Source organism: Podarcis tiliguerta (genome assembly GCF_965153285.1).
Source record: "Podarcis tiliguerta genome assembly, chromosome: 4".
Lineage (NCBI taxonomy): Eukaryota > Metazoa > Chordata > Lepidosauria > Squamata > Lacertidae > Podarcis > Podarcis tiliguerta.
The window spans coordinates 52,893,555-52,904,248 of record NC_139537.1 but is presented as its reverse complement, the minus strand read 5'-3'; the positions used below and the strand labels follow the sequence as shown (position 1 = coordinate 52,904,248).

The 10,694-nt window shown below is 40.4% G+C and overlaps 1 protein-coding gene across 2 annotated transcripts in view; it reads right to left on the bottom strand.

Moving 5' to 3' along the window:
• Positions 1-662: 662 nt before the first annotated feature.
• Positions 663-10,694, bottom strand: part of PCP4 (Purkinje cell protein 4) — a 61,812-nt gene continuing 51,780 nt past the window's right edge. For both annotated transcript variants that reach the window (XM_083438800.1, XM_083438801.1), the window contains one exon: positions 663-1,020. In XM_083438800.1, the coding sequence (XP_083294926.1) occupies positions 893-1,020 (128 nt within the window). In that variant the 3' untranslated portion in view covers positions 663-892. The remainder of the gene's footprint in view (positions 1,021-10,694) is intronic.

The window sequence follows — 10,694 nt, the reverse complement described above, 5'->3', positions numbered from 1 at the left end:
GCCTTGGATATATAGAGCTTATGTAACAAGTATATGGGGGGGGGGCGGGGGCTTATCTAGGCTTGCAGATGTCAACAGGGTATTGAGAGGAAATCTCTAGTGGTTAGCGTGTTGTCACAGTGCAGATTGGGATGGGAAAAGATGAAGCGGAACCCAGATTGATTCCAGTAGTCCTGCACTATGTTCTACCAGCATACGGAAACTATTGGTGTGCCCTCTGGAGAGCAACTGTGTTGATATTATGTTGTTTCTTAGGGACACATTGATCCTTCGATTCTCTGAGAATAAATTAAATACTTTTGGTGTATCCATCTTCTTCCCTAAGACAGTGACATATCCCTCAAATCTACACAGAGCCCCCTCCCTCTACATTCCCTTCCACACCACCCAGCTCACTATGGCATTCTGCACATTCACCTCATTAAGGGAAAATATTGTCCATTGTCACATATGGCTGGCATCTGGATACACCAAACAAGGTAAGGTGAACTGAGAGTTTATGCTCTCATTCCTCAGCAAAAATAAGTTGATAACATAAGGTGCTGTGTTTATGTCTCCGAGCTTTAAGTGAAGAGGAAAATAGGCATCTGGGCTGTTTTTAATTTGTAGTACTGGGCTTGCTGGATTAATATAAAAAGACAGATCAAGGCTGACAAGTTAAAGCAACTTCATCCTAACGTTTTATTTGAACATCAAGGGAAATGGTGAGTTGCAGAAGAATTGAGATTGGAGATAAACATACAGATGAAGTCACGCAACAAGCATACTTGTTTCAATACCCGCCGATGGACTTTTAAATAGTGGGAATTTCTGTACATGCATCTAGATTTATTTCTTTTTTCATTTCCTGACAGACCAGGAAGTGGTGATGGTGGGAACTGTGAGGTAGAGACTAAGATTTGGACCCGTCCTTTTTCTTCTGGAATTTCCTGAACTGAGACTGTATCGCCACTGCAGCTTTCTCTGTCTCTGGTGCATCCATGTCTATATCAAAGTCCTCTGGAACTTTCTTCTCCCCATCTGTGCCAAAACAAAAAACAAATAAAGGTCACCCCAACTTGACACACATTTCAGACAGAAGAAACAGGAAGTGTAGAAGAAGAACCAGGTGCGGAAGAAGAGCACGGTTTATTTAGTTAGTGAGATTTATTTTGTTTTTAAATGAGACGTGTTCTTAGGAAAATCTCTGATTTTCATTGTATAATCTTCCTGCACAATTCAATCTAATGGCAAATTAACTGATAAGGCATTCAGGTATTCCTCCTTGGGCACATTTTCAACTTCTTTGACACCTTCTTTTTTTTAAAAAAGCGCATTAACCAAAATTTATCACATCAATCAAAACCCTCTACTAGTATATACTATATATTTCTGGTGTACATTCTCAGTATATGTTCCAATTTCCTTAACGTGACTCTGCTTATAAGTAATACGTGCAGTATAATCCTACGCATGTTTACTTAGAAGTAGTCCCAATGAGTTCAACTGAGTTTACTCTTATGTAAAAGTGCATAGGATTGGATTACAATTGTAATCCCTGACAATAGTTATGTACATGTGTATATGGTGATGGTAGAGGGAAGAGTTACACAATTCAGATTTACACAGCACACTCCCAGGTATTCTTTTAGAAGGAATTCCACAAGCAAACATTTAGGGCAATAAAGCAACACTCTGAACATGTTACTGAAATTGCAGCATGTGTTTAATGGATGGATGCTGCTGTTGTGAAAAATGCCCCTTGACCAGCATGAACACAGCAGCAAAGCTCATTTTTCCTCCAAACCTGTCTAAAGTAGACATTTCAAGGAGACACATTTAATCAGCTCTGGGGTTGACAATACAACCTTTCACAGCTTGTTGAACCTTTTCCCCCCCATTCTTATGTGCAGTGCCAAGTAGTGCCAGTCTATTTGCTCAAAATGCTTCTAGGGTGCCATTAAGGGTAAAGGGATGCTTCTCCATGTAGTTCTCTAATAATATAAAATATAATAAAATATTTAATAAAATATTTAATAAAAGCCAGCCATAAAAACAACAAACATCCAACACACACACACAACTACTAAAATGCATTACACAACTACAGCAGAGCCCATTTGCAGGAGAACAAAACAACTCCAGAGAAAGCAGGTCTTTAGAGCTTTCCTAAACACCTAAAATTCTGAATTGACAATGGTGGTTTCTGTCTTTTGGGGCTGGCAGCGTGGGTGGCAGGGAGATCAACAATAGGTGGAGCCAGAGCCAATGACAGACACATTCTTGTTTTGCCCATATCCTCCTCCCTCCTGCCTTCTTCAAGGGCAACGCTAAACTGGCAAACAGTGCCACCTCATGGAATGGCTGTAAGGAGAAATCAGACAGGTGGATGTTGACTGAGGGCAAATTAAGGTGGGTGGGCCAATTCACTACTCACCCTAATGGACTAACCTCGTGTGTGTGTGTGTGTGTGAGAGAGAGAGAGAGAGAGAGAGAATTTTCAGTTAGCATCTTCACTGCCTATTGATCTACTCATTAAACCCTCAATTCTAGCTTGTGCTGTAATCCCTACTCAGCCTCCAGACCAATCTAGCCATTTTACTGCCACGATTATTTCTCAAATGTTTTGCTTGCCCAAATTTGACACACAAAAACCATTCTCTAAGGGCAAATAAAAACTATCTGATTCTGCCAAACCATATCCTGACACATTTTTTTATGTTTGTTCCTAAGGTCCAAGGAAATAAAGGTTTCATCATGCAGGTGAAAAGAAAGCATTTTGCATGTCTGAGAAGGCTGTACCATAAAAAAATGTATCTTCTTTAGGAAACAAACCTCTTATTTATTCATGCAATAATAACAACATATTTAGAGCTGCTGAAGCAAACTAAAATGTAGATCATAGCCAAATCAGTTGGCATCATTTCATCACCCCAGCACCCTATTTCAAATGATATAACTGTGGAAGTAAATGAGCTATTCGGTCTAGCTGCAGACCAAATATATTTGCTTTATAATGTGTTTCTGTACAGCACAATCAATAAAAGGGGGATGGATGGATGGCGAGCAAACTCCTGAGATATGCAGTGTGAGTGTAATTACTCATGACCAAGCCTTCAGCTAATTTCTTGATTTACTCTTTAAGCTGGAGCTCAAATGAATGATGGCAATATTGGTAAATGAAAAGCATTCACCATTCCTCTCTAGAGTCATGAATACAAAATAATCTGTGCTTTTATGTGTGCCTGTGTTTAAGCAAGCTTTCCAAAGGTTTGTTTTAGAGAAACAAACATTGGAGAGATGAAATTACACTACTAGATCATTTGTCCTACTCAAATTTCAACTTACTATAGCTGAAGGATAGAATTACAGTAACTGGTCTGGATTGGTTCAAAAACGTGCGTAAGACAATACAGTCCTTTGAGCAATAAAGATTATTTGCCATCTTTTGTCCCATACATTGTCCGACATGGCACTGACCATGTACACAAGGTGGAGCTCCTTTGGCTAGACAGATGTAAAATGCATGAGATTCATTATACATTGTGACTGATACCTTAGACCTGTGCTTCGGTCATGATATTTTTGTCTTCCTCATGTTCTTCACCAAAGTTCCAGTGCCAATTTTCATAGGCTGCTGCACATAGAATCCCTCTCCTCCATCTATAAATAAGCCTCTACAGGTGAATTTGGGATGTGATCTAGCCAGTCAAGCACTTCTCTTATGTCCCATTGATTTCAGTGAGAGAAACTTGAGAACTTGATCTGTTGACTAGGACATATGCAAGAAGTGCTCAAATCTGGTGAACTTTACGCTTTTAATTTGACTGAGCAGCTCTCTCACTGAAATCAACAGGACAGTGTAGCCTGTGCTTGGGTCTGAGCCTGTAATTCTTTTTAAGAGACCTTTTCAACCTCATAGATAGATAGTCACATCTCCCAGTAGAGGAAAACGTGTAGTATTTGCATGAGATCTTTGGAAAAATAATAGGGAAAGGAATGTATTCCTTACATTGCTAAAGCGAACAGCTTACTTCTCTCATGATATTAATCACCAGGACATTTAGGAACCACATAGAAATCTTCAAGGAAATGCTCCAGTCAAGGAAATGATGAAATTGGATTTAGCATTCATTTATTTCTGTGGGTTCCATGCTTTCAAAACATTTGTAACCTATGGCTGCAATCCTACATACACTTATGCATGAGTAAGTCCCACCAAACACAGCAGACTTACTTCTGAGTAGGCATATGCAGGATTGCACATTTAGTGATGTAGCATCCATGTCACCCAGAGGGCTGCAAAGACTGCTAAGGTCCAATGTGACAATGTCCCTAGAAACTTGATCTACTCCGTAGGACTTGGGCAAGAAAACTCAGTAAATGTACCAGTTGGACTTTGCTCAAAGCTTTTAATGTGACCAAGCAATTTCCCTAGGTGAAAGGATTTGGTGACCAGAGCATATTCACATTATCCATTAGCATCAAGTAGAATGATTTGATATAACTACCAAAAAAGGGAAATAATAGAACTTCCTGCTATTAAGCTCCAAATTACACTTTGATCAAGGAGACGACTGCTGTTAGTCAATCTAAATCCCCTTTTGCTTGGCCTTACTTGGGCAGTGCTGTATTCTTATCTCATGTGCAGAATTAAATTTTGATAAATGTACAGTAGGATGGTTGCTCTGTTCTGAGATTTAGAATGTTATTTCAGTTCAACTCTTTGAAGTATCTGGCTAATCTTTTCTTCCCAGTTGTAACAATGAGAGAGCAGGGATTATATATAAACACACATACCAGTGAAGAATATAAGCATAAAAATGAGAAATAAAAGTAGTCATGAAATCAATGTATAATATTACATTTTAAAACAGCCCAATAGAGGCATAATGATCCCCATCCCAAAACAATTGACATGGTGAAAAATGTTTAGCTTTTTAAATGCTAATTCAGATCTGCTCAACCGGGAATTTATTGCTTCTCTGCAATGACATTAGAAATTTTAACATGGCCAGAATAATAAGCCTGCATCTTACCATTGCTGTATGTCATTATCACAGAGTCAGCATGAGTGTGAGAGAAAGAAAGAAAAACACTAACAGTCCAATTCCAATGTCCCTCCACTAAAATCCAACTGCATGGGTTGAATTGAAAAGATCCTAGGATCTACACAAGGACGTATTACATAAGGAACCAACACAGACTGGCATTTCGTTAAGACGGATGCCCTACGTTCAAGGAATTGAAAGCAAACACATCACTCAAGAAACTTAGAGGACTGGAGCACAGTATTTGCCTAAAGGAAAGTGTAAGCTGAAAGTCCCATTTGTACACAATTTGCAGGACAGAGGAGAGTTGCATGATGCTCTGACTCCATCTTCAACAGATGATGATGACAATTTGAGAGGATTATTGTGTACCCAGGTAATTCAATTAGCTGCTAATGAAACACTTTGTATCTTCATATCTTATTTGACTGTAATCCCCTGTGGATGGCACCAGCCACAAGTGATATAATTTAACCCTCAATGAGATCTTTAAACAGGGGTAATTAAACATGTAATTATATATTATCTAGACAATTACCAGCAGAGAATGGCAGATATGCCATTTCTTTGGTTTTTTCATTATACAGGGCCTTAAACGTTGAAGCCTGGCTTGATAACATAAGATCTGATCCTGCTAAAGACCTTTTGAAATGAATGGTCATAGTGTAGAAGTATAAGACTGGACTCCACAAAGCATTTACATGGGAGCCAGCAAACAAACAAACAAAACAAAACACAATATTATATTGATGTTTTGTTTTGTCAAGGTAATGGACGATTCCTTGTGGACTCAGTTCAGTTAGCCATATTTCCACAAAATGGTAGGTAGAGACAGCACAAAGTCACTATGTCACAGCACCAACCTAGAATAATCAATAGCTGAGAAACAATTTCTCTGAAGTATAGTTGGTAGAAGACGGGCACTTTTCCAATACAGTTAGCATTTGTGCCAGCAGAACTGGCAAATGGTATGCTGAAGTGAACTGAAGCAACCCAATGATAAAACTTCAAGCAAATATAAAGAGCACAATTCACACACAAAAAGTTACAGCTAGCAAAATGCAAGCCCATTTTACCAATCTGTCAGGGAGCTAAGAAGTGGGGTAAAAATGTTTCCTCTTCCAATGGATTGACCTAACTTTGATGTGGCTTTGTGCTGCCATCATGTAGTCCAATCTGAGTGATCGGATGGCACTGTCAAATAATCAAATCTGGTTGGATGTGTGATGCCAAGGTAGTGCATTGCCAATGTGACCTATGACTGACTTACGAAAAAGGCGTTTAAAAAAAATCTGTCAAAGCTGAAGAACAGGAAAAGATGGAAGCTAAGAACACTACACAAAAAGGGGTAAAGAAAGGGTGGGGGTTGTGGCATTTTTCACCTCTCTCAAATCCTCTTTCATTTAGAAAATGCTTGTTGTTAAATATTCAGAACAGTTAACTTAAACAGTCATGTGTCATCACGGTCCATGTATTCAGAGTGCCAAAGGATACTGGAACTAGTCAGGTATGATTGGCTCATAATCTAAGTGAAAGTACTTCAGCCTAATTAGAAATATATGTGCTCCTTTGACATGAATCTATAAATATTGCCTTTTTGTTCTATCGAGAAGGAGAGGCAATCAGTAGATTAACAATGCTGAACAATTATGTCTTTATTTCCCTTGGAAATTGTTATTCTATGGACTCCTAGGAAAATGTATCTATGAAAAAGAAGAAGAAGAACCCTACTGGATAGTGTTGAATCCTGTTTCCAGAAGTGCATTTGAAGTTAGAGGTTCTATTTAAGGGCAATGACTAATTGCTGGTATCCAGCATCCTTTTAAACCCACCTAACTAGTACCCATCCGCACATCTTGTGGCAGCAAATTCTGTAATTACATTATGTGCTGCATGAATAGTGTTTCTGTCCATTCTGAATCTATTGCCAATCTACCAATGATATAAATATTATGGAGGAGAGTGTTATGATCTGTCTGTAGCTCAGCGATGAGTGTAAGATAGAATAGGATCTCTGGGTGTTTGGAAGGAGATAAGCAAGGACTTACGATTCCCATTTGTTAAACAATGGTAACACCATCCTCCACCCCTAATTCATACTGCCAAAGTAAGAAAGTTGGGAGGGGGGGTAACTAGGAGGGGGGGTTTGCATGGAAAGACTGTGAGCTCTGCTTATTTCTAGTGCTCAAAACAAATCCCTAGACTCAGAATTCTTTTGTTCTAAGCATATTTATTTTGCAGCAGACTACACTTGATGGATCTAAGGGTTGTGGGGCAGGGTTAGACCCTGGAGGCTTCAAGTCCAACGATCCCTGCTGTAGCGTACACTGTACAAGACATGGAAGCAAGGCTACTAAGACAGCAAGGGAAACTTGTGCTTGTAGCACTATGGACAGCTCCTAGTGAGCAACTTGTTCCAATCAAGATGAATTGAAGCCTTAGGAGCTTCTGCCTCCAGTCCACCCCTTCCAAGATCTGCCCTCTTGCTTGAAGATTGGCCTAAAACCAGGTGCTTCTCCTCCCTGTGGCCACCTGCTTAGCACATCCCCAACAATGCTGGGCAAGAGCAATAGGGTGGGGTGCCCAGGCCAGGAGCCTAGTCCTGTTCCCCACCCAGCAGTGTGAAATATGCCATGGCCAGGCCACTCTCTGTTTACTTTATCCACACCATAACTAATTTCAAAACCTCTTTCATGTTCCTTGTTAGTCATCTTTTTTCTAAACTAAAAAGCTCCAAATGCTTCAGCCTTTCCTTTTATGGAAGGTACTGGAAACCCTCAATCATTTTGGTTGCCTTTTCCTGATCATGCTCTGCCACATCATTTTCCCCTTTAGGTGGGACAGGCAGAACGTCACAAATTCTAGTCTTTCGCCAGCTTCAGTTGCTATCTATTTGACGCTAACATGCTGCCTTGGCTCTTTAAAATTACAAATGGCCTGAGACAGAATAGCACAACAATTGCTTCCTCTCTGCTACAACCACCATGAGAACCCCAGTCCAACTCAGAGGTTTCCTTCCCTGCCATCAGTGTCATGGAGGGTGGGTACCTGGAAGCTGCAAAACCCAGGATTTGATGTGGCTTCCAAAGAGGTTCACTACACCCCATTCCAGACACTTTTGGGTGGGCTGTGAATACATTTTTTATCCTGGTGGGCTTTTCCAGAACTGTACCAATAATTCTTTATAAGATGTTGCTACTGGTTTCATAACTAGTCTGGTCTAGTTTTTCTCACTGGTTATGGGGAAAGTCTATTTTCAGTACTACATTGTCCATTTGTCTTATGTAGTTTTCAACTTCTGCAGTAAGCCATGAGGAAGTAGAAGGGCAGTATAGAAATGAATAAAGAACAGTAAAAAAGAACTGTGCACATTATTCCAACTGTGGCTGTGCCATCTAGACTGATATAAATGCATTGCTTCTCCCAAAAAATCAGCTGCTTCGTTGAGCAATGGTAAGAATGTTAGATGAGCCTGCAGGATCAGGCCAATGGCCCATCTAGTCCAGCAACAACACTCTGCCCACCTGTGATTCCCAATTTATGCCAAACGCATCTCAAATAATTTGTTGTCAGCTGCCAACCTGGGCACCTGACAGCCCCCGATTATACTGTCAGATATAATTTCCTCCTTCTCCAGTTTTGGCTATATTTAAACAGGTCCTTAACACTTTTCTTGGCCTGTTTTGGTTTTGTTGAATACCCAAGCCCTACGCTACTTTCACCTCATTCTCTAGAATTTTGTAAAGCCAAATAAAGGGAGAAATTAAATTAACATTGGCATCAAATTTACAAAGTGTGGTATGAATAGTCTTGCCCGGCCATGTTGCTGAAAGAAGCGGGGAAAGGGTGTTTTAAATAGGAGCACACTTTAAATGCATTCCGTGGAGATTAATGTACACAGTGCTGTGTGGTGAAAACATTTTATTTAATCTAAAAAAGCTTTTTAGTTAGCTATAAATCAACGTTGGCCAACATTTTAAAAGGTGCTTCTTATTATGGATCAAATCCAAAGCCCATTAAAAGAAACAGAACATCCCCTGTAAACTATGCTATTTAAGGAGCAATGCTGTAAAAGCTAGAGAACATATTAACAAGGATCATGTGGGAAGCTGCCTCCATGTGACAATTAACTTTCACTGTGGCCACAATGTTCAGAGCTGGTCATTGTGTCATTCTGGCACCAAGCACAGGCCCCATCTGCACTATGCATTCAAAGCCAAATCATCTCACTTTATAAAGAGCAAAGGCTTCCCCTCAGAGAATCATGGGAAGTGGAGTTTGTTAAGGGCACTGAGAGTTCTTAGGAGGCCCCTATTCCCCTCACAGAACTACAGTTCCAGAGCATTCTGATAATTGTAGCTCTGAGGGGAATAGGGGCCTCCTAAAAGCAGCCTCAACAAACTTCAGTTCCCAGGATTCCCTGGGCCTAAGCCATGGCTGTGTAAAGTGGTATGATATGGCATTAAATGTATAGTGGAGATGGGGCCACAAACAGTTTACACACCACCCTCAGCCTCCTCCTGGGGCTGTCCGCTCTCTTTGCCAGGCATGGTGCAGTCTACACATTGTGACTGTGGCTGGAATGAGGCATCATATGGAAACCCTGGGCAACCTGTGGGCAAATGGGCACATGTGGCCCTTGACCTCACTTCATGTAGGTGGCAAGGAGAGCAAAGGGGCGCAATGGAAAGAGAGAAATAGAAAAGGAGAGAGAAGGGGTGGTACACCTATTTTTTTGTGACTATGTCCCCAATGCATCCAGGCATGTGTCCCCTGGTGGGAATGCAGCACCTGACAGGAAAAAATGTTCCCCCAGGATTGCTTTTGAGTGTGCCATCACTGTGTGAAGACTGAAATGTGTGCTCTGAGCATATGCAATAGAGGTGTGATGGCTCAGACCTTAGCTTGTTGGGCTTATTTCTGCCCTTGTTTCTTGATACAATCGCCTCTGCAGCAGACTTGCAAATAGCCTCTTGCCTGGGGTGAGAAGACATTGCTTTCATTTCAGCAAGCACTCTCCCCCTGGCTTGCAACTTTTCCAAAATGAGAACATGGTCTGTTAAAAATTGCAAAAGGAAATTGAGCATGCTTAAGAGGGATCTTAGGAGGTACATTTTCCTTGCAAGGCAAAGTCTATAGTTTTTAAAAAAATTCCCAAATGCAAGTTGTGCCTCATATTTGCTATAATTATGATAATGATAATAATGGAACCTATCTTACATCAGTGCTTTTAATGCCATGGTTACAGCTTTCAAATGAATGGGACAAATTATTGTTTCGTCCTTAAAAAGAAAAGATAGGCAGGATGTATTTTTTTTTATAAAAAAAGTTTTTTTAATGGTTTGTTGGGGTTTGCCATCAAGTGGCAGGCAAAGACTTCTGCTTCCCTGTTCTATTTTTGTGGGGGAGGCATCACTTTACCCTAATGTCAACTCCAGGGTAAATGCCATGTTGTTTTCCCCAACTAGCCTGTATCCTGATATATGGAAAATTATTAAGATCTGCCCTCCAAGGCATGTTGTTAATGTTACTGTTACTGAGATCCTTTCCCCTCCCACACACACCAGTTTTATGAGTAGGGGGTTGTGCTAAATTTGAAAATACTCGAGACTCTTCTCGCTATCACCATTATTGACTAAAGAGTTACATTTAAAGCATTGCTCA